At 40.8% G+C, this 23,492-nt stretch overlaps 1 protein-coding gene and 1 long non-coding RNA gene across 2 annotated transcripts; one reads left to right on the top strand and one right to left on the bottom strand.

The window, feature by feature from the left end:
• Positions 1-4,456: 4,456 nt before the first annotated feature.
• On the top strand, positions 4,457-5,991 carry LOC122090677. The gene is made up of 2 exons (XM_042660336.1): positions 4,457-5,020; positions 5,111-5,991. Exons 1-2 carry the CDS (start codon positions 4,865-4,867, stop codon positions 5,525-5,527), a joined length of 573 nt encoding a protein of 190 aa, XP_042516270.1. The 5' UTR covers positions 4,457-4,864; the 3' UTR covers positions 5,528-5,991.
• A 14,658-nt stretch (positions 5,992-20,649) lies between these two features.
• LOC122090678 lies at positions 20,650-23,173 on the bottom strand. Its single transcript, XR_006143722.1, has 2 exons — positions 22,901-23,173; positions 20,650-20,929 (listed from the first exon to the last, which is right to left on the bottom strand). It is a non-coding gene; the product is annotated as an uncharacterized LOC122090678 (long non-coding RNA).
• Between the last annotated feature and the right edge of the window lie 319 nt (positions 23,174-23,492).

The raw sequence follows: 23,492 nt of genomic DNA, 5'->3' as shown, positions 1-23,492 counted from the left end.
AAAGAGAAGATGAAGTGAAAGAGAAGTATCCAAAACTGTTTGGTTTACCAGGTAACTCTTACAAATTTCGAGGATGAAATTTTTTGTAAGGAGGAAGAAACTGTAACACCTCAAATCTCACCTCTTTACATTGACTGTGAATAGGCAAGAGTAATAGGCTGGAGAGGCAACACTAGCTTGGCTGGCAGCAGTAGAGTGCCAAGAAGGAAAGAATGACCCAACATATACCTGTGCCTTCTGCCTACAGTATTGGAAGAAATAGCAAGAAAAGTAGGTCAACAGATATTTGTTAACCTTTCATAAGGGTTTTAATAATAAAAAGGGACTAAACAGACTCAAGAAGAACAAATCTGGCTCAACAGGCTGTAGAGTTCTGGACATGATAGGCTGGCCTATTGATTGGACATAATGGTCAGGTTTGACCAAATGGGTCCTATTATTGGAATTTTGACATGTGGACCTATTCCTATGGGTCTGATATGATTAAATAAGTTAAATAATAAAATTATGAAATAAAAATTATAATTAAAGATGGATACCTATAAGTATTAATAATATAATAATACAAGTAATATGGTACCATATACACTTATATATCTAAATATATAGTATTATATATTATAAGGTAGTGGAGTATATTAAAATAAGTTAAATAAGGAAATTATGAAATTAAAAGTTGTAATTTAATATGGGTGTACAATATATGAATCTGAAATTAGAAATCATATAGTATAAGTATTAAGGTTTTACTTATACATATGTTATAATATATTATATAATAACTTAGTTAGTGGGTCACTAAGGGGTTATGATAGTGGGCCACTATGGGAGTTAGCGGGGCTATATAATGCCTCCACCGACCTTTGTAAACTCAATTTTTCACCTTCACAAATTCGGACAGCAAGAAGAAAAGAGAAGAGAAGAGGAGAAGGGAAGAGAAGGAAATCCGATTAGAGATTTCTGCCCTTAGATTACTGTTGGAGGAATCAGCTGCAAGGTAAGTCCGTTCTCACTTATGTAAACTTGTAATAAGAAGGAATTTCAGAGAAAATAGAAAGGGAATGAACCGATTCTGTTGTATGGAAAGAAGTTTTGAAAATTTCAGCAAGAACTTGCTAAATGGAGTTTCATTGATTTGATTTTGATGGACTGACACAATGCATGAGGAATGCATGAAATAATTATACAAATGAGGCAAAAATCATTGCCGATTTGTGTTATAATGTGTGGGTTTTCACGTAAAATTTTAAAACAGTAAGAGAGCTTGAGAAGAAGTGAAATTTCTACGTAATTTCTGTTCTTGGAATATCTTAATTAAGCATGCAAGTTAATTGAGGTCTGATCTCTTACATGGAAAATGGAATTGGTGAAGAAATATATGCATGCAACCTTAGATTCGAGTAGGATCATGATAATTTAAAGTTAAATTGCATTCTTGTGGCTGGAATTTTGAAAATATGAGGTTTGATCATGAAAATTTCTGCTAAAAGGGATATTTGATTTTAATTTATTAAAATGGAATGATGTTGGTTAATAAAGTAATGAGAATTTGAGTATTAATTCACTATTGTGAAAGTAGATACTAAAACAGTGGAATTATGACTAGAACAAAGGTAAAGACCAGCAAGGGAGAGGGCAGAATCGATTTTCTGCAGAAAATGGATAAAAGGTGGGAAACATCAGGCCAGCCTGTTGGGCTAAAAGTCTTCAGCCTGTTAGGCTTCCAGAGACTCTTTTTTTGTCAGATTTTTACAGTGAATTAGGGGTTTAAAAGACGATCTGTAGGGCTAATAAGGGAATATAAAATGACTATTAGGGTATGTTTAAAATAAAAAAAAAATTATTAAATAAATATATGTATAATTTTTTATTTTTAGGACTTCCTAATAGTTGTGAAGGAACTAGTACAACATCAGGAAGAGTGGTAGTAGTGTAAGATTGTTAGGGTGAGTGAGTGGCCCCTACTCTTACTTCTTTTGGTGTGTTTATTATTGTTGTTCATGCATTACTTCTTGTGTTTGTGCATATGCATTTATTTTCTTCATTTGCATCTACTTTCATATATGTGGTATGATGGAATTGATGGTGATGGAAATGTGGAAGGTAAGGCAAGTGACATGGATCACAAGCAGATGCCCATGTATGCATGTGTGGTTTGGATGATTGGTTGTGCATCATTTAGTATGCTAGCTAGGTATCACAACCCCAAGTGCTACACCCCTTGTCCGTAGGGGGTTAGGTATGGACTAATCCCGGCATATGTGGTTGCCTGATCAGTAGTACACTTTGTGATGAGATGTGTGATATCAGTTGTGGATTTGGACAGGATACGACGTACTGTATGCCTGGAGGATATATTTATTATATGGGGTTACCTTTAAGGGGTTAGCTGAGGGACTGAGGCTCTTATTGGGACCGACTGGTTCCTACTTGCCACAAGCTTGTATATCTGAGGCCCAATGTATATGGTAGGGTATGCCACCTAAACGTACATGGTAGGGTATGCCACCTACGTTGTGTAGCACTACACCCATAGGTGATGAGACTTAGTAATGGACTAGGGAATTTGAATAGTTAAATAAATGGACTCATGAGCATCATTCTTATGTGTGGAGCATGCGTTGCATAAGGATGCGTGTGTTTGTTCTACCCCACCCCTCACTAAGCATTACCAATGCTCACCCCCTTTCCTTTGATCTATAGATGAGGAGAGCAGTCACCTGCAAATTACTAGTTCTGAGCATGATGCTATGGCTATGGATTAGTTAGCTTGTATACAGGATTTTGATGATTTCAGTCATGGACCTGAATGCGAGTGCGATGATTGTGTTTATGGTGGACATTATTTATTTGATCTGATGTTTATGATCATTCTTTTGTGTACATATGGATGGTTATTGAAATCACTTTTTGGTGGTTCAGACTATAGGTGGAGACTTGTTATGTTTGATAGGTTGGAGATACATTTTATGTAATTAATAGGTGGGAGAGAGAAGTTTAATGATATCATAGGTGGGAGATTCTTTTGTGTGAATATTTTGATACTTGAATTACTATAATATAATGGATTACTATATATAAAATTGTGGATCATTGTGTATCTGATATCAGGTATCACTTATATGCACTGGGTGAATATGAGCATGTACTTGATTTTATATTATTAGCTACAAACTCTGATCTGACTATTATTAACTTAAGTACATGTGGTTGTGGTGTTGTTGACACTCCTAGTGTAGGATTTTGGGGTAAACAAGCTAACTGTGTGTGATGAGGTATCTAGTGCCGGCATACCTATACCATACGGACGATAGGGTGTGACACTCGGGGCTAGGTTACTTCAGTCAGTTGTCATCTCTGTTCATTGAAAGCGAAAGGCCGTGTCCACGATCCATGAGTCATTATAGCCGGGGGAGGATGATAAAATTGGATGTCTATAGAATGCCCCTCTTTGGTCGAGGCCTATGCCACAGCCAAAGGGCAAAGAAAAGAATGATCACATTTTGTCACCCGGAGCATGTACATCTATTATCTTGCTCAAGGGTAATAGAGGTGTAAATGCAATAGGTAATATCCCCTAGCTACTCAAAGTTTAGAGTCTTACCTGTTTTACTGGTTCTTAAGTCATCGTTTACAGGGATTCGCACCATTCTAGTAAAAAATGTTAGTATCTGAGCCATCGTTTGCAGGGATTTGCAACATTCTTGCAAAAGATATTAGTATCTGATCTTTTCGTTTGCAGGGATTCGCACCATTCCTGCAAAAGATGTGAGTGTCTGATTTGCACCATTGTTCATAGGGATTCGCACCATTCCTATAAAGGATGTTAGTATTTGATTTGGTCCGGCAATCTTTTTCATACCATTCTTGAGCCATCGCTTGTAGGGATTCGCACCATTCCTGCAAAGGATGTTAGTATTTGATTCTTGTCTCCCTAGGTTAGGTCTCTTGGACTGGTCTAGGTAAAAAATTGGTCTTAGGCTACTCGGGCCATGGGACCAGGTATCTTGATCTTGTCTCCCTATGTTAGGTCTTTTGGACCAGTCTAGGAAAAAATGGGTCTTAGGCCACTTGGACTGTGGGACCAGGTATCTTGATCTTGTCTCCGTAGGTCAGGTCTCTTGGATAGGTCTTGAAAAAATTGGGTCTTGGGCCGCTTGGACCATGGGACTAGGTATCTTGATTTTGTCTCCTTAGGTTAGGTCTCTTGGACCGGTCTAGGTAAAATTGGGTCTTAGGTCGCTTGGACCGTGACAAATGAGATTGGGCCATCTGGGGCCGATTTAATGAGATTGGGCCACCTGGGGCTGGTTCAATGATTCTTTATTTCTTAATTGATGATTTTTTCTTTTGATTCTTAACCTTTGATCCTTGATTTTGGATTTTGGGTTCTTGATTCTTGAAATTTGATCTTGATTTGAATTTGGAACTTTGAATTTGATTTGAATCTGGAATTTGAATTTGGAATTTTTGAATTTTGAATTTTGAATTTTGAATTTTGAATTTTGAATTTTTGAAATTGGGTGGGAATTTCCATCGATTTTTTTTAGGTAGAAAATGGTCCCCCCACCTCACCTGGCTCATTTCTCATTCTCGATTTTTTGAGTTTTCTAAGCTCTGAGCGAGTTATGAGTGAGTTAGCCTAAATCCCTCAGAGTTCCTTAAAGCTATTCGAAGTTCTGCAAATTTCTTCAAAAATCCTTCAAAGTTCTTTGGAGTTCTTCAACAAATCTTCCAAGTTCTTAAGGGGTAGTATTTTGGTAAATTTGAAATCTTTTTGGGTCTTTCCTATAATTTTCAAAGTTCTTTTGGCTTTTCTGCCATTTCTGAAGTTCTTCGGGCTTTTCTATAATTTCAGGATCTCATGGAGAGACCAAGGAAGAGGACCTGCGGAGGTCATATGCTCGAGGGCATGTCTGGACGTGACCCTTCAGTTGAGGGGGGGGGGAGGCTCCTGCCATCTGGTTCACGGGACAAACACTCAAGGGTACCCAGGAGCATATCTGCAATTCCGCGTGGGGTACATGGAAGTCATCTTTGTTCTTCCATTGTTTATTATTTCTGAAAATTTTTATTTTTTATTCATTTTCTTTTTATTATTTTTTTCTAGGTGCCCCCTAGGGGTGGGCCTCCAGCCTTGGCCACATATGGACACCCCAACATGGTCCGAGAGTGGTATAAGATACTCCTCCCAACGGCCAAACGCTTGATAGATGATACTTGCTTGTGCCGCTTGGCTCTTCTGGAGACCAAGAAATTTGATCCTGGGTTGATGAGAGGGCTCATTGAGCGGTGGTGGCCCAACACACATTCTTTCCATCTTCCTGTGGGTGAGATCACCATCACTCCGTTCTGTTTCTATGCCTTGACGGGCATTCCATTTGGTAGTAGGCCCTTGATTTTGCCCGAGACTATGGAGGCAGATGATTTTCTAAGCTTAACCGGGATCCCTATTTCTACGGACCAAAATTCGATTGCATTGGGTGAGATTACGGCTCGTTGGTGGGAACCATCTTGGGGGGACTGAACCCTATCATGATCATTCAGGTAGTCCGATCCTCCTCTTCAGTGACCTCTGAGGTAGGGTGGATGTTCGTATGGCGGCCCTCTTTTGAGACCTTAATGCCATAGATACCCAGGACTGGGGTGGGGCAGCCTATGCATATCTATTGCAGATGCTCGATCTCTTAGCCTACGAGGACCGTGGCCTTAAGGGAGCAGGTTACATTATTCAGGTAATCCCCTATCTTTATTCTTTTCCTTTCATCAAGCATGTGTCTTTATCAACTTATCATCCTGATCTCCCAAAACAACCCTAGTCTTAAAAAGCACCTGGGACTCATGCTCCCCTTACTACACGACCCATTGGCGTCCCCTTTTCTGGTGACCACAAAATGGGGAGATAGTCGCACAGGAAGGGTCGATCTCATCCTCCAGGTACCACCGCTCGTTCCCTTTTGAATTAGACAACTGAGGTAAGTCCTACTTGCTCTTAAGTTTTCCTTATGCTTTGTGCTGTACTTATCATTTTTAAAATTGCAGGCTACTTGGAGACCTTTCCAGTACCTTGAATTTCTTGTTAGAGCAGAGACAGAGAAGGCTACTTATTTAACCTGGCACAGAGTACTGTTTCTGGGTCTCGAGAGGAGAGTATGGTATCTAGGGGAGTGGTTTACTCCTCAATGGTCTGATGTTGAGCATTGCATCCCTCCTTGTTTTCCTCCTCCTTCCATACACCATCCAGAACTGATTCCTGAGGCTGAGGTCGAGGAACTGGCCGAAGGAGTATGGGACAACAACTTCTTAATCATGATGGGTGATTACAGGTCCTTTTTGGATGAGGAGACTATTTGTGTTCCTTTGGGCCCTACAGGTCCTGTGGTATGTGCATCTTTTCCACTGTTATATATATTCTTTGCATCTCTTTCTTCCTTCTCTTTTTTATTATTTTGTTATCTCTGCAGTGGAGGACACGCCCTATGATCCTTTCTAGCTGTCAATCACAACCAGGTGATGTTGGTTCTTCCCATCCTAAGTCTTCTTCCGCCACTGGTGGACTTGTCCATAATATGGCCGCCATCCCTTTTCCTAGCTTTCCTGGTTGGTTTTACCCAGATACAACTAACCCTTGTATCCCAAGAGTTTTAGAACGTAGGCTGGACCATGATGCTTCCCTCTACTTGCCCATCCAGTATAATTGTGTAAGTGCCCAAACTTTCTTCATCTCATTGCTCTTTTTCTCATCTTTTTGCTGACATGGTCCTTTTCAAGTATCACCGGAGGCCTATGTCAAAATTTGACGGATGCATCATTGCCTCTATGACGAGCTATTCTGCAGGGTACCATCTTTTCCTTTGACTTGATTTTCTTTTATCATTTTCTCTTATCCTAACCATCTCTTGTACTCTCTAGGATGGACTGATTGCTTCCTTTATAGGGAGTAGATTGGTTCTCAGAGAGATCAGATCGGTTCTCAAAGGGAATCAAGCTGCACATATTGAGGATCTCATGGTGCGCTTGGTGAACTCACAATTGACACCCGATGTTGGTTCGACGCTTTCCATGGATGACAAAGATGACGAAACTACTCCTTAAGGGACTATTGCTATTATTCCTATATGACACATACATTGTTTTTTATGTTTTTTTTTTAATATATTTTTTTATTATCTTTCCTCCCATGTTCATTTTCCCTTACTTTCTTCTTCTTCTTCTTCTTTTTTATTTATTTATTTATTTTTTTTTTAACCTTTTGTATGGTCAAACTTGGCATTTTATTTTGGGAATGAAAACTTTTCTATTATCATTGAAAATCTTTCTTGAGTTCATGAGTTCAAGGCATGATTAATTCTACAATTCAAGTCTTAGAATAATTGGAATAATGCAAAACTCCAAATATGACCTTAGTATATCATTGAGGGGATTACATTGAAATGGGGGAACAACCTCCCAATCAAAGATAGCATAGGTGGGCTACAAGTTGGGGAGACAGTTCTTGAGGTGGATGGGAATTCACTAACTCTTCGGGGTCTTCTTCTTTCAGTCCATATTGTCGGCTGATGTAAGTCGGCAAGTAAAAAGAAGTATGAGTCAAACCCATCAACCTGATATTGTTGCATCCAAGGGTCTTCATTAGGTGACCGTCTTGTGGCCACCATGGGCACTTCCATGTGATGTCGCGTATGGTTCTACCTCGTAGGTACTCTTCCCAATCAATGATGAGGTTAAACTCCGGGACCTCCTTCTTGTCTTGGTAGTAGGAAATTCTGAGTTAGTGTCCATTTAGCGGTTTGACCAGTTTCAGTTTCTCAAGTAACCAAAGCTGGAAAATAGCAGGACTTCCTTGATAATGATCAGTTCCAAATTTGTGGCTATGGCTCATGTCTTCAAATCCTTTAAGCATCTCTGTAAGGACTGTGGGGACAATATCACCTCCTTCCTTCAATTGCTTTACCATCTCTATTAGAACATGTGGTGTACCACGTCTGGGAGTTTGGAGAACATAGCGAGCTATCATGTAAAATAGATAAGCATCTTGTGATCTTTGTTGATGGATTCCTCCCAATAATAGATACCGGGTGAAAACCCTAGCCACCTTCAAAATGTCAATCTTCCCATAACTGATGAACTGCTTCATTTCTTCCTTCTCCTATTTGAAGAAGCTTTGGATCTCTTCTGAATAATCTTCCTTAAAGATGGTTGAATCAACCTGCCTTTAGGTGGAGATAGCATGCAGGCTCGGAATTTTTCGAGAGTTGGAAAATCTCTACTGTCTCAGATCGAAAAACATAGAGATTGGTATCCTAGTGTTGGGGTACCTATCATAGTAAACTGTGATGTAACTTTACACACCCGATCCGACTAAGCATTGAGATATCCGCAGATTCCAGTAGCCCAGGTGTTTTAATGCTTATATCCAAGGTCCATTTTCTCAATGTCTCATCCAAAGAGTCTATGAATTTTCTTGTAACCATTACAAACAAAGAGAAGATGTGATTTTTTGAAGCATCACTCATTAGTCATTGACACAGCCAAACCTTTACCACTATTGCATTTTTTTTTTTTTTTTTGACCAATCAAGGTGGGAAATGGACTGGCCTTAATTACTAGTGCCAGGTGACAACTTTTGGGGGATGGAATTCTGGATAAGAATTTAAAGGACCATAGGTGAATGACAAATACCTAGTGGTCAGATATATCAAGTAGCGATTCTTAGGGGACACAAGCTATGATGATCTTTTAGGTACCTTGATTATTAATCTGAGAACCTTCTAATTACTCAGAGGCTATTGAGATTGTTGAGACTGCACTTGCACATGTCAAGTTTCCTACGTATCCCTTGAGAGGAATCAAGTCTAGCGTAGTTCGGGTTGTTCACTCTTTTAGACATAATATCTCTTGAGTTGATCCATATTGACCAATCCGGTATTTCTTTGCCGTTGAGGTCATGAGTTTCTTAGCTTTTCCTGGTAGAATTTCCTTGACAGTGAACGGGCCACTCCAATTTGGCCTGAATTTCCCTCTTGGGTCATGAATTGGGCCTCTTTGTTCTTGAACGAGCTCACCTTCTTCTACATGATGGGGCTTTACATTCTTGTTGAACGCCTTTGCCATTCTTAGTTGATACTTTCTCAAGCTATCCGTGGCCTTCATGTACCTTTCATCTAGAAAGTTAAGCTCGTCATGTTTGGCCTTCACCCATTCTCCTTCTGGTAGCTGACTATCCAAAAGTACGCTTAGGGTTGGTACTAGGATTTCTACTGGCAGAACCACTTCAACCCCATACACCAAGGAAAAGGGAGTTGCCCTGGTCGAAGATCGTACAGAAGTCCAATATGCACATAAAGTAAGTGGCAACCTGTCCGTGCAATCTTTGTGTGTTTCAGCCATTTTTTAGGAGGAGAAACTTGATGTTTTTGTTAGCTACTTCTACTGTCCCATTGGTCTGTGGCCTGTAGGTAGTAGAGCGATGCCTCTTGATACCAAACTTCGTGCAGATCTTATCAGTTTTACCCCAAAAATGGGATACTTGATTCGATATTAGTTCTTGGGGCACTCCATACCAACAAATGATATTTCCTATAGGAATTTTGCCACCTTAGCAGATGTGAGGACTGCATATGACTGAGCTTCTACCCACTTGGTGATGTAATCAATAGTCACCAGGATGAACTCGTGCTTGTTAGATGCTTTGGGTTTGATCTTTCCTATGACATCAATGCCCCAAGTAGAGAATTGCAGTGGGGAACTAAGTGAGTGCAATTCCATTGGTGGGATGTGTATGATATTGACAAATATCTTACATTTATGACATTTCTTGACAAAACCCACCCAATCAGCTTCCATAGTGTTCCAGTAGTATCCCAACATGAGAATCTTCTCGGCTAGCATTTTGGCATTCATATGGAGTCTGCAAAGGCCTTAGTGAATTTCCACTATGATTGTTCTAGCTTGATCTTCATCTACACATAGCAACTGTATCCCATCATAAGACCTTTTGTATAATAAATCCCCTTGGAGAATGAGAACAAATTAGGTAGCATGTCTCCTGAGGAATTTCCTTTTCCCGTTTGTAGCTTCAACTGGATATTGCCTTTCCTTGATGAAGTCCACTATGTTAGCAAACCAGGACCGGCCATCTACAGTTAGAGAGTTCACTATATTTTGGTAAATGGGCTTGTTTCTTTGTTCCACTTGGAATGGTCAGATCTGGGCCATAAGATTGCATTCTACCATGGAAGTTCACCTTTTCAAAACCACTGAGTTGGACTTCACGGCTTTGTTCTTCTCCCTTCTCAATGTTGGCTAGAGTATTAATCACCTCATGATCTCTAGTTACAGTAATCACCTTTCCTTCGTGAATGAACTTCACCTTCTAATGGAGGTTGAATGATACTACCTTTGCTTGGTGCAACCAGGGCCTTCTCAGGAGCATGTTGAAAGATGCTGGTATATCAATGATCTGGAAGTCAACATTGAACTTCACTGGACCAATCATCACAGCCATGGCGAGGATTCCAAGGATTTCCATTTTGGTGTTGTCATATGCCCTCACTGTTTGGTTTGATGGCCTCATTTCTTCTAGATTCCCACCAATACTCTTAGCTGACCTCAAGGATAGAACATTCAAAGCAGACCCATTTTCAATGAGGACCTGGGGAACAATCTTGTCAAGGCATTCCATCGTTATGTGTAGAGCTTTGTTGTGCTGGGTTCCTTTGAGAAGCTCAGAATCCAAGAACATTAGTGACTGCACAACATAAGTTGCCCCTCCTATTTTTGAGAGGTGTGCTGGATGTATCTTGATAGGAACTTGCACATTGGTGAGGGACTTCAGGACTACTTCGCACTATGAAGGGAAGGCCATCAACAATCCCCAAATTGAGATATTGGCCTGGGCTTTCTTGAGTTAGGCTAAAATAGGATTCTCTGGTTCTCCTTTGGAACCAGTGCTCCCTGCCTTATTGGTCCTTGATTGCTCTATCACTAAGGGCTTCCCTTTGTAATCTCTTTCGCTTCTAGTCTCCATTACGCTAGTAGGCTTCTTCACGATAATCTCTGTGGGGTAGTGATCCTCTCATCACTGTCCATTATGGTGATTATCCCAACCAAGGAATCATTTTCTTCTTTAGACTCCCCTTCTCGACTTGGAGTAGGAAGCCGAGGTCCTCCACAGATATCAAGAGCCCTAGCTCACAATTTCTTGACTAAGTTGGAAAACCCTTGGAATCCGATATCCACTACTTCTGCAAATGTGTCTTCTCCTCCTATTTCCTTAAGATTTTCTAATTGTTCAACATAGTAACGTTCACTAATGGTTACTTCACCTAGCATTTGATCAATCTCTTCATTTTGGAACTTCATTGTGTCTAACCACCCATAAATGTCACACATCCATTCTTCAAGATCTGCCACAGAATTCTCATGGCACTCAAAGATATTTTCATGATCTCTGAGGACCTCACTATTTTCTGAGTCTGATGTGGACCCATCTTCCTCCATGCGGATTGTGAGTGCTGATTGGATAGCATCCGTCGGGTCAATCATTGGGTCATCTCCTTTGATAGCATACACTAAGTATCCTCCCAGATCTCTTGGTGAGTAATATTCGGATTCATCATCTTCACCATTGTCGCTCCAAGCTTCAAAGTTGTCACTATCATCCCAATCCTCATTCTCATCCTCATCGTTATCATTATCATCCTCTTCGTTGATTTCACTCTCACTAGGTTCTTCATCAGATTCCTCATGTCCCTCAAATTCCGCCATATCCAAACATTTGTAATAGTCAAAGCGTATGGATAAAAAAATCTCCATAGGGCCAGACTTGATTTCATTGGCTCAGAGTTCAATCATACCAAAATCATCATCTTCTGTGTCACTCCCTATATGGATTAGGGAGGTGTGCTCCTTGATCTATTCATCTACTGCCAATGCCATTACTACTCTTAGAAGGTCATCTATGACTTCTTCAATTGTCTCTGGATTGTCCACTCGAGGTACAGTTGCTCTAATCAAAGATGTGGGGTTAATGTCTTGACTTTCCCCTAGAACATTCACAAAATCTGTTGATGAAGTCACTTTTGGAGATTCTGGCAATGTAAGCATATCCTTCAGCTGTATCCACCAATCTATCTTTCTTTTGGATTTAATGGGTCAACAATCGAACCTGGGAATTATAATGACATGAGGGTGATGAGGGATATGAGGTGGGGTGGTATGAAGGGGATGTGATGTGGGAGATAGGGTATTCTGATGAAGACAGTTGGTGGTAAGATGATAAAGGATTGTGTGAAGTGGGATAGTCTAATGGGTGGTAAGATGATGATAAGGTTCCTTCTTTCTGATGGTGTGGTAAGAAGGAGGATAATGACAAAGGTGGATGATATGAAGTGGTGGATTCTTCTTCCAGGGTTGGTGACAAAGGAGGGAATGCGGGTCCCTGATCCCCATTTTCTGGTTCTTCTTTTGACGGCTCTTCTTTAGGGGTTTTCTTGACTTTGGTACTTCCCCCTATGAGCTTCCTATAGGTACAAGTATTTATGTGACCTTTCTGAGCTCTAGATTTGATGAGTTAAGTGGGATCACTTTCTATTGTTTCCTCTTCTAGATTGTACATGTGACTAGAGAGAGAACCATAGAACATGGGACAATAGAAGTCCATGTCCGCATATTACATATAAATGGCCCTTTGGAAAGAGTTGCATTCATTCTGATAAGCTACTTTAATGAAACTGATTATATGCCTTAGTATTTCTTGGGGGGGGGGAGAAACAACCTTTTCACATGCAATAATTTCTCAACCCATTTATGTTGCCTCTGGATATGGTACTTCTTGGAGTTCTTGATGAGATGAGTGGGATCATAGAACCTGGGATCAAAGTCTCATCAATCATTTACCATTGCCAACATGTTGATCATCCCATGATCTGGGAGTGGGTTGGTAGTGACATTAGGTGTCTGTTTGACTTTGACTTCAATAGTCCCATTGTCTACTAAGTCTTGAATTGCATGTTGAAGACCTAAGCACCTTTTAGTGGGGTGCCTTTTTTAGTGTGGTAGGCACAATACTCTCTATACCAGGCCGAGGGAGGATTACTGACCACCCTCGGAGCTACAGTGCTTAGAAATCCTTATTTCTTTAACTTCTCATATACTACCAAAGGCATCCCCAACTCAATGAACTGTCTTCTTGGGCGAGGAACCTTCTGAGCGGGGGCATCTTCCTGTATCACAAATGGTTGTGAAGAGGTGATGGGCGACACTAACTGTTGGACCACACCTACTACATTGGTCTCAGGACTCTTTCCTCGCCCAACTCTGGCATTCTTTCCTACATCTTGAGAAGCTCCTTGATACTGTGCATCCCTTAGGACCTGTTCTCAACATGTGTCCCAGTGGCTATCAAAGCATCAAAAGTTTGTAGATGCTAATAGTAGAGAACATCATAGTATGGTTTGGATAGGTTTTTAATCAACATCTCTACTTGCTCAGCTTTAGAGGATTGATCTGCCATCTTGGTGGTCTTATCTCTAAACCTCATCAAGAAGGCGGTGAATCCTTCTCTAGGCTGCTTTTTTAAGGTCTCATGTGCCCGATGCTTCACATCTACTTCAGTGTTGTAAGAATACTACTTGGTGAAAGCTTTCACCACTGTTGTCCAATTTTGTGTTTGTGTAGATTCCAACTGTGTGAGCCACCTTAGTGCTGGTCCTGATAGTGTCAACATGAATGCCTGACCCATCTGATTATCAGCAAGTTGCCATGACTTGAAATTGCTGAGGAATACCTTCAAATGAGCCTTGGGGTCCCTTAACCCATCAAATCTATCAGTTTGCCACTTGAATTTCTCAGGAATTCTTACCCCAGAAAAGAAGCACATCTCCTCAGAATCCACTTCTTGACTTTCCAAACCCTTTCTTTCTTGGATCATATTCTCCAACTTCTTTAACTACTCCCTAGTTTTTCTTTCTCTTTTCGTCTTTGGAGGTTCCATCTGGATATGGAAAACTCTTCTTCCTCATCCTCAATCACAACCCTTGGTGGAGGAACTCAAGAATAAGTTCCTCGTTGACCATTTGGACGAGTTGGTTCCGGTTCTCATGAGTCAACTCTAGAGGTAGTTCCACGATGACTCGTGGACTCTCCTGTGATCAGAGTGGGGTTAGCCCTAGGGTTAGTCCTGGGAGGGTTTTGTAACGGGTGCAATACTTGAGCTAATCCATTCTTAACTTTAGCCATTTTTGTTTACAATGTTTCTATTGGGTGGACCCATGTTTGCTCAGGTGATTCAACGTTGGGTGGATCCATGTGAACTGGACTGTAATCACTTGGAAAGGAGACAATCTTGAAGAGACGATGGAGGTGACACTGAACTTAAGCAAATCAACCGGTTACCCTGATGTATCCAGACGGACCATGGAGAATACTCATTCATCAACCAACAATTCATCCAAAGTCAATCCGCTTAGGGGCTGATGCCCCTAGTCCACTCAATGTCATACGTGGAAGATACACACATATGGCTTGAACAGAATATTCCTATAAGACATTCTCTGTCAATAAAGTCATGCTTTCCTTAATCTTATCCCACTAGATGACTTTCCTCCTAGTTTCCTCTGGTCTTTAGATAATTTGGCATTTTACATGACTTTGACAGGAATCACCCCGAAGTCATGTATACCAAAATCATCTACATATCGTTCCTGAGGAAGGACACCTTTTTATCTAAAATCCACTTTCGAGAGAATTTTCTTATGACTAGAATGCATTATAGGAAGATTCCTTTTCAAGACCTCAAACAAGTTCTACAAGTTAGCTTGTGGCATTCCTAGCGTTCTCCATCTATTTTTCTACATGATGCGAGTATGTAGTGGATGTAATATGGCCGACAAGGCTTCCTTGATAGGATCTATATACGCAAGGTACGTGATCCTTTTGATATACCCAAAGGCACGAGATCAAGGGGGCGATGTCCTTGCTTATTACTCGTGACTACACACGAGGTTAAGTAACTGGCCACTAGGGGGTGGAACCGTGAGTGATTGTGTGCATAAGTGTAATGTGAAGTTACCATTATCCAATCTCAGAATGTCATAAAGTGCACAGACCTCCCCGAGGGTGCTAGCACAATTACAAATATTGTCACTGTTTAATAATACTCGACACTCTTGTGCAAGAAGCGGCTATCATGTGCTCTTAGAGTACTCTCCATGACATGCACTAATCTCCCCGAGGGTGCAGGCATGACACGGAATCCTTCACCAAATGATTTCACTTCGACCATGATGCATGATGTGGTTAGCAAATACAATTACAAATATGGGGTTAGCTAAACATGTTTTCAAACAGATGTGTTGGAAAATATTCTTGCATTTAAAGGTAGTATCTAGTGTCGGAAGCTTGACAGGTCCCTAGCAGAGTCGCCACTGTGAGGGTAGCGGCCAGAATTCCTTCCCTTTCTCCCTTTTGTGGGGGAAGGAAGACTTTTGTATTCTACCCTCTCTCCTCTCTTTCTCTTTCTTAGGGTGTGTCGTGTATGCTTTCGCGGGCCCCACACTACTGTACCACTGCTCGGAGATACGTGGGGGCCTATTTCGCAGGAGTGTAGGGGTTGTCTTTGAGAAGGGTATTTGATCATGGTCCAATAGAGGGATTGGGATCATGCAAAAGGGGTTTGGAGTCGCCACCTAGGGTTATGAGCCTAGGTATCGGTGGTGGGCCCAATTCCTAAGAAAAGGGCCTAGAAATTGGTTTGGTTCAAAGAATAGGGTACGTGTCAGATTGTAGAATTGGGAAGGTGTTAGGCACCTAAACTACTCGGTTCAGTTGGTCTTCCTACTAGATGCTTAAGAATGAACATTTTTCACAAATATTCCTATACCGCATGCATGGCTAAGTTATCACACATATAAACATTAATTGAATTTAGTTACTTATGTACACTAAAACAAGGTTAATAAAAAGGTCTACATTATGCTAATTTGGGTGAGAGATTATATTTGAGCTTGACCCCTATTTCAGGTTAAGGGGAGTGGACCCCCGGTTGGAGTGGGTACGAACTTTCTTGCAGATTCTCCTGGCTTAGGAGAAGATGGTCTTGACCTCAAACTTCCTTTCTCAAGAGATTCTGACTGCAGTGATCTTTATATATTTGGACAGAGGTCTGGCTAGGGAAGAGAGACTCCCGAACTGATAGTTTGGCAGAACTTTGACAGAGCTTTGGCTAGGGAAGGCTACTGGTAGGCTGATGCTTAGGTGGCACTCCAGTAGAGCTTCCGCTAGGGAAAGGCTATTGGAGGGTTTAGGCATGGTGGCACTTCGGCAAGGCTTCCGCTAGGGCAGGGCTATAGGAGGGCTTAGGCTTAGTTGGCACTCTAGCAAAGCTTCCACTAGGGAGAGGCTATATGAGGGTTTAGGAGAGATGGCACTCCAGCAAGGCTTCAACTAGGGAGGGTCTATTGGAGGGCTTTGGAGGCTTGGCAAGACTTGGAAGGGGCTTAGAAGGCTTGAAGAACTTTGAAGGCTTGAAGAACTTCAAAGGGGGAGGAGAGAGGGGAGAGAGGAGAAGAGTGTCTCCACTATGGGTGCTCACCAAGTGGGCTCAAGTGTGTTTGAATGTGTTGGAGGGTGGTGAAAGAGGGGATTTTTCAGCCAATGAGGTGAAAAAGGTGACTTTTTAACCAATAGGGTGCAAGGGTGTAGGGTATGATAGCAGGGGGTGGTAGGAAATTTCGGCCACATCTCATAGACAAGGCGGCGGCGCTGGACGTAAGGTAGGGGAGCTGGGAAGGGAGGCAGGGGCGCCGAGCACCTGGGAAGGGTGTCGGGTCCCTAGAGGGGGGACCAAGCATGGGGCGGGGCTATGGGGGGGAATGGTCCATCGTGTTTCTGAGTACTATTCATCCGTATGGTCACTTTGGACCAGATTCCTTTATATGTGTGATGTCATAATTGGACCCTTCTCTTCTCCCACACACGGTTCCTAGGGCTTTTGGGTGTATAGGGAGTGTTTCGGTGCTAGGTTACTTCAGTCAGTTGTCATCTCTATTGATTGGAAGCAAAAGATTGTGTCCACGATCCGTGAGTCATCATAGCTACGGGAGGGTTACAAAATTAGGTGTGTATAGTGGTCATTTCGGTGATGTATCCTTGATGCAAGCTTACATAACTTTTTGCCTTTACTTAGGGGAGCAGATTAGCTTACCCTGTTTAATCTTGAGGTAGGTGGTGCACTGAGCTTATCACCTTGTTGAAGGTCATCTTTTCTATAGTAAAATCCTGACCAAAGTGTTCAAGTAAATAAGATTATGCTTGGTGGGTGAAGAAAAGAAAGATTCCCATGCCATCCCCTTCGATAGGGCCATCCTCGAGAAGATGGAACTTCATGAGTACGCAGGTAATGAACAGGAGGATGTCCCTGCAGCTGAGGATGATCTAGAGGAGTATGAGGATAATGTGCATAGGAGTGAGAAACATCATGTGGAGGAGGAAACACAGCTAGGAGATGAGTAGCATGATGAGAGGGTATGTTTGAGATTAAAAGTAACCGCAAGTGCACGAATCAGTGTAGTTAACGGGTCAAGCACAAGGAGAACAACCACTTTATTTTAGGCTTCTTCTAGTAATGCAAAAGTGTACAAATTGATTATGGTAATCGACTTCTAACTACCACCCTAAACAAATGCATCTAAAAATGTCATAACCAACACATTTAGGAAAATTGGAATTGTAATTAAGATTAAAAACCTAACCATTTGCTATCTAACCCTAACCATTCGTCATCTAGGAATTAAAAAAATTAAAGCAAAGCAATAAAAAGAAATAAAGTAAAAGAAAATAAAAGTGCTGAAATAAAATAAATAAAAATGAAAAGAAAAGGGAATAAAGCTAGAAAGAGGCACACAAGTATGTATCTATACTTAGCCCGAGGGATGCACCATAAATAATACGAGCTTCCCTACTTGACCAGAGAGTACTCTTACAAGGGTTTTTCTACTTGGGTTTAGGGGAAGGGATGCAATATAAAAAATCAATGTAAAAGGATGGTTTCATGGCTCGAGAGGGGCAAAACCAACACATGCATCTAGCTAAGGACCTTAGGGGAAAGGGAAAGCATCAAAGTAAAACTGAAATTAAAAGCCTAAATTAAGAATGATGGGTAGTAAGAAGTGGGAATGAGAGGGGGGTGAGAAGACTTATGAAGAAGCCTACCTACCTGAACTTCAATACTTGAACTTGAAAACTTGGTCGATTTGAAATACTACCAATCCTAATAACCAAATTTAGAGTAAACAAAATTTGAAATTGCTAGGCCTGAAGAAAACAAATCTTGAAGAAAAACTTGCACTTGAACAGAGATGCTTCAAAGCTTGGTTCTTGTCCCCTAGATCTAAACCTTGGACAAGTAAATTAAAACTATTACAACTTGAATAGCATGAACAATAAAAATAAAAGACATTGCATTCATTAAATAAAAACCAATTACAAAAATGTTTAAAGCCAAAAGCAAAGAAGAACTAAAACTAGAACTCGAGTACAACTAAAACTAGAGAAGAAAAGAGGAAGAGCGAAAACCTTAAAAGAGAAGTGTTTCCTCCCTCCCCTTAGTTGACTTTCTTATATAGGAAATGGGGAGGGTGTACAACGATTTCAGTTTCCTAGTTTAGGGGATTTTGGACAATTTATTGTGATGAGGTGGAAAATAGGAGAGAGAAGAGAAAAAAGAGAGAAAATAGGGGAGAGGAGAGAGAAGAGGATGGTCCAAGGGGATCATCCTCTTGAGGTTGATTGTGTGGTGAGGTGGAGGGAGGAGAATGGAGAAAAAAAAGAGAAAAAGTAGGAGAAAAGATCTCCCACGATTTTTCTTTTTGTTTCCCTTTTTTTTTTTTTTTTTCTTTTATTTCCTCCTTTTTCTCTCTCTTCAAACTTGTGCACAAAACCCCCCTTTGGACGATTTTTCTTGTTTTGCTTTAACCAATGTTCTAATTTAATGAGAAATCTCGTCCATGCCCTTGGTGCTTTAAGTAGGTGAAAAATAGGAGAGAGAAACTCTTCATAAAATTTCTAAAAAGAGAGAATTGTCCAAAGCGGAGGAGATAGAGTGTTCAACACCCCATGTGGGTCCCTCCATCTTTTCAACATCTAGAATATTTCCCTGGGACAACTGTAGAAGGGCTGGCCTACATCTCAGTTTAGTTCTGGTTCATTATTCTTTTTTTGGCCCGAAAAGAATAATCGTGTGTACGGGTGTCTAAACGAATGTGTACTTTTAATGCAATACGTCTATCTTGCTCAGAATTTGTCCTCTTCACAGCCATGAAAAGAAACATGACCTCTTTATATATAAAAAATGAGATATGGTGGTTGACAGTCCTTAAGGCCTTTAAAATACAAATCCTGCTAAAAGAGAGTAAAACCCAAGGTAGCTCCATTCTAAGTATGTAAAAATGCATGCTTTGTGACCTAGATTTCACACATAAATGTGCTCATTAGGGTATAATTTAGAGAAGAGGAGGAGCACTTGGATCATTTTCGTGAATTCCACATCAGTAGTGTTGATGTGAATTTTGGATTCACAGTGGAGGAAATTGAAAACTTAGAAATCCCACCTCCACACATTCCCGAGGAGAGTACTCACGGCACCATTCTCACTATGAAGGAGACTCACCAGGCTGGTCGCACCCCTTTCCATACTCAGACTTTAATTGAGACTGCTCTAGAGACTTCCCAACCTACTACTGCTACTGGAGGTAATTCTTGTACACCACATATTCCTTCTTTATTTATTTAATATCAAGATTATCTCCTTTCTATGTTCTTGCTTGTAGTTGTGTTTATATCTTACAACTGTTGTCATTGTACTAATTTTCTTCTTATTTATTGCTCTAGATACTCTGACCTTGCAAGCAGTGTTAGACCACATGGACAAAGGATTCACTCAGATCACCACTAGCTTGAATGACTTAAGGTCTCAAGTTGGCTCACTGACTTCTAGAGTTGAATCCGTGGAGTCTGCTTTTGAGGGGTGGGCAGAGTGCATGCACATTCTGCCAAACTTCAGACCTCCCCACTATTGATCTCAGTCTCAGCGGGCTTCTTCTTCTTCGAGTCACCAGCGACAACCCCAGCAATAGAACAAGGATCTCTCTCTCTCACTTTCGTGTTTATCTTTGTGTTGTGAGATTTTGTGTACAGAACTGACTTAGATCAGTTCCTTTAGATACTTTGGTTGTACTTAATCCTTTTGGGGTCTGGATATTTCACCCCCATTTTGTACTTATGGAGTTTCTTTTCTTTCTTATACTTCTGTTTTTCTTGTAAAGTTTCCTCTACTTACATTACAACTCGCATATGTAAATTTTGGCAACAACTCTATGTAATGAAGTTTCTATTAAATTTTATTTTCATCTCATCTTTTATCTTTCCATTTCTTTGTCTTCATTGCATCCTTGTGTATTTTATTTATCAATTTCTTGTTTTTACCTATTGATCACCACACCCCTATAGTCTTAAGGGCAGGTTTGGTTACCATGGGGCATCCTACTCTGATACCACCTTGTCATTCCTTGCCCTCTGTATGGCACATGTATGCGGCACTAGATTTTTTTATCCAGTCAGCCTACCTACCAATAACCAAAATCCCAGATATGGGTAATAACTAAACCCACCACTTGACTTACTACTAAATCAGAGTATACATAATGAATTCATAACATAAATCATATGATATGCATGGTGATCATCTACAATGATATATGTAATATTACAGGCCCGTACAAATAAATCCACAGGTTATAATGAATAACTTGTAAGTCTTACATTCAACTAAATTTATAATACATGGTATACATCATGAATCTCCTCTGTGAGTGTTTACTTAAATATCTCCATAACCGAACAAATCTTCTAACCATCTCCATTTCGGCTCCTTCATCAAGAATTATGTATGAATAGGGGGTGAGCATGGGAATTCTCAATGAGGGGTGGGGGAATACAAGCACATACACAGATATAAACGATAGCATCACTACCACACATGCTCTAGATGCATTCATTTAATTAATTATTTCCATTCTAGTTACTAAGTCTCTTCCTATTGTTTAAGTGCTATAAGCAACGTATGTGACATTCCCTACCCGGTACATGGGCCCTCAGGAATACAAGCTCGTTGTAGGCAGGAGTCATCTAGTCCTAGCCAGAGCCCGGTCCCTCAGCTAACCCCTAAATAGTAACACCAAACATCATGGTTCCGGTCAAAGCCTCGGTCCCCTATGTGTCCGACAATCATGTGTACAGTACGTCGTACCATGTTGTAACCTCTCAGGATTTAGTACATTGTATCCGGGCGTAGTAGTCCTACACGACTTATCACTGAGTGAGATTAGCCAATACCTGACCCTCTAGTGGCAAGAGGTTATAGCACTAGGATGTGAGCCTAACCACATGCATCTATATGCATCCAAACATACAACTATGGCCATAGCTATAAGGCTGACCTCTGAGCTCATGGTACCAGACAGAACCTTTGCCACACCGTGCCATAGACCATCAATATTACAACCACCTCCACATAGATATATTAGTGGTCCTAGCTACAAGAATGACCTCTAAGCCCACAGTACTGGATAGAACCTTGGCCACACCGTGCCACAGACCATCAATATTACATCCAAGACCACCAACTACTGAACTAAGCATCGACAAAACCATGATCACATTCATATTGATAAAACATGCATCATGCGAAATTCCATGATATTTTTATATAAAATAACTGTACTTTACGATAGAAAATTCAATGCATGAGTATGAAACACACAAACAATCAACAACAAACCCATCACTTGAAATTCCATGTCTGATGCTCTTCACTAATTCCAGTCTTGCATATCTTCGTTGGATATACTTCAGGTTCCTAATTAGTATATATATATATATATATATCAATTTACTAGCATAATTATTTCTAAAATATCCCTCCTAAATTCCATTTAGATCTCAAAACCATCTACAACTGAATTCCTTCTTATTCAGCTTAAAGGGCATTCATTCAACCCATATGGTTAATAAGTTTATTCTTGGTTTACTGGGCTGGTCTCCCAAGTCTTTTGTGCCCATGTACCCTACTAGACATGTTGGTATTGTTCCTGAATCCAAAAGTACTCAAAGGAAGTAGTAGGGGTAATATAATCAGTTTTCAGCCTTGTACTTCCTTCAACATTTTCTTATCACTTTCTGTCTCTTCCTAATTCATAAAATGTGGCTATGCCATCCCTAGTGGTGTCCTACACAAGTTAGAATACCTCCTTACAAATATGGACCAAGTACCCATAAAATACTTGAAGAATCCCTATGCTGTCAGGCCCTAACTGGCTGGCCTGTTAGTCTGAAGCTCTCTAGCCGGTTGCCTAGCAGAATGGGTAGTTCTCGGCCCAACAGCCCACTTCCTGCTGGCCAGTTATCCCAGGCAGCTCAAGCCCCTTACTTTACATCTTATCCTCTTAATTGAATTATTCTGGGCCTATTGGGTTAACTTCTATATTCAATTTGGGTTTCTACACAATGAATTGTGTTGCTTAAATTTCACCTTTACCCAATTTCTTCCATCAATATTTCGGCAACTTGTTCTAACAATCCTTGGGCATAATTAAATCTGTGGGAAGGTCACTCCCACCTTTAATTTCACCTTAGTCCACTTAATTGAGAAGAACCTCATGAATTAGGGTTTTTGGAATAACCCTATACCCATCCGGGTTCCCAATTGAGCTCCACAGTTGGGGCTTTCAGCTGTAGGAGACTGTATTAGGTTCCTACAGCCATTCCCCACCTTTAATTCCATTTCTTATCCCTTACTAACTTCTTATTAGTCAAATTACAACCTAGGGTCAGGGTTTCTTACCTATTCTGTGTTCTCGAGATGTACAGGTGAGTCCACCAGTAGCTGTGCAACTCGGGTCCTAGCTCCCAGCAGCAATAGCAGTACTTGGCAGTATCTGTGCGCATGGCTGCAGCAGCAGCAACATCTCCAGTAGCAAGAGCACAGCAGAGAGAAGGGAGAAGCTGCAGTCTCTCTCACTTCTTCCCTTCTTTCCTTCTACTTCCTTTCCTTTTCTTCTCTCTTCTTTTTTCTCCCTTCTTTCTCCTTCTCTGTTTTCATTTTGCTCACAGCAGTAAAATGAGACAACATAGTCGACTCTCCACCCTTTTATAGGCTGAACAAACCTTAGGGTCTATTTGGCAAATAACACTCAAAACAAAAACCTATTTTCACTTTAGAACTCAAATAACTTCTTATAGAAAATAGGTTTCAACATGAAACCAACTGCATTAATACCCTTAGACAGACCTTAGGTTATGATAGAAAATGGGTAAAATAATTCCTCAAGGTAGTGGGGCCCACAAAGGAAAAGCATAAATTCTGGGCATTCTGTTATTGAACCGGCTGGCCGGTTGGCCAAAGGCTCTCCAGCTGGTTAGACCCTTTTTGGCCT

The sequence above is a fragment of the Macadamia integrifolia genome, chromosome 10 (genome assembly GCF_013358625.1).
Source record: "Macadamia integrifolia cultivar HAES 741 chromosome 10, SCU_Mint_v3, whole genome shotgun sequence".
In the NCBI taxonomy this organism is placed as follows: domain Eukaryota; kingdom Viridiplantae; phylum Streptophyta; class Magnoliopsida; order Proteales; family Proteaceae; genus Macadamia; species Macadamia integrifolia.
Note: the sequence above shows the minus strand (reverse complement) of the source record. Positions and strands in the feature narration are given on the sequence as shown.

Excerpts from the sequence above, each read along its gene's own strand:
- LOC122090677 (XM_042660336.1), top strand. The coding sequence starts at position 4,865 with ATGGAGAGACCAAGGAAGAGGACCTGCGGAGGTCATATGCTCGAGGGC. Across the intron at positions 5,021-5,110 it reads TATCTGCAATTCCGCGTGGG|GTGCCCCCTAGGGGTGGGCC; the intron begins GTACATGGAAGT and ends ATTTTTTTCTAG.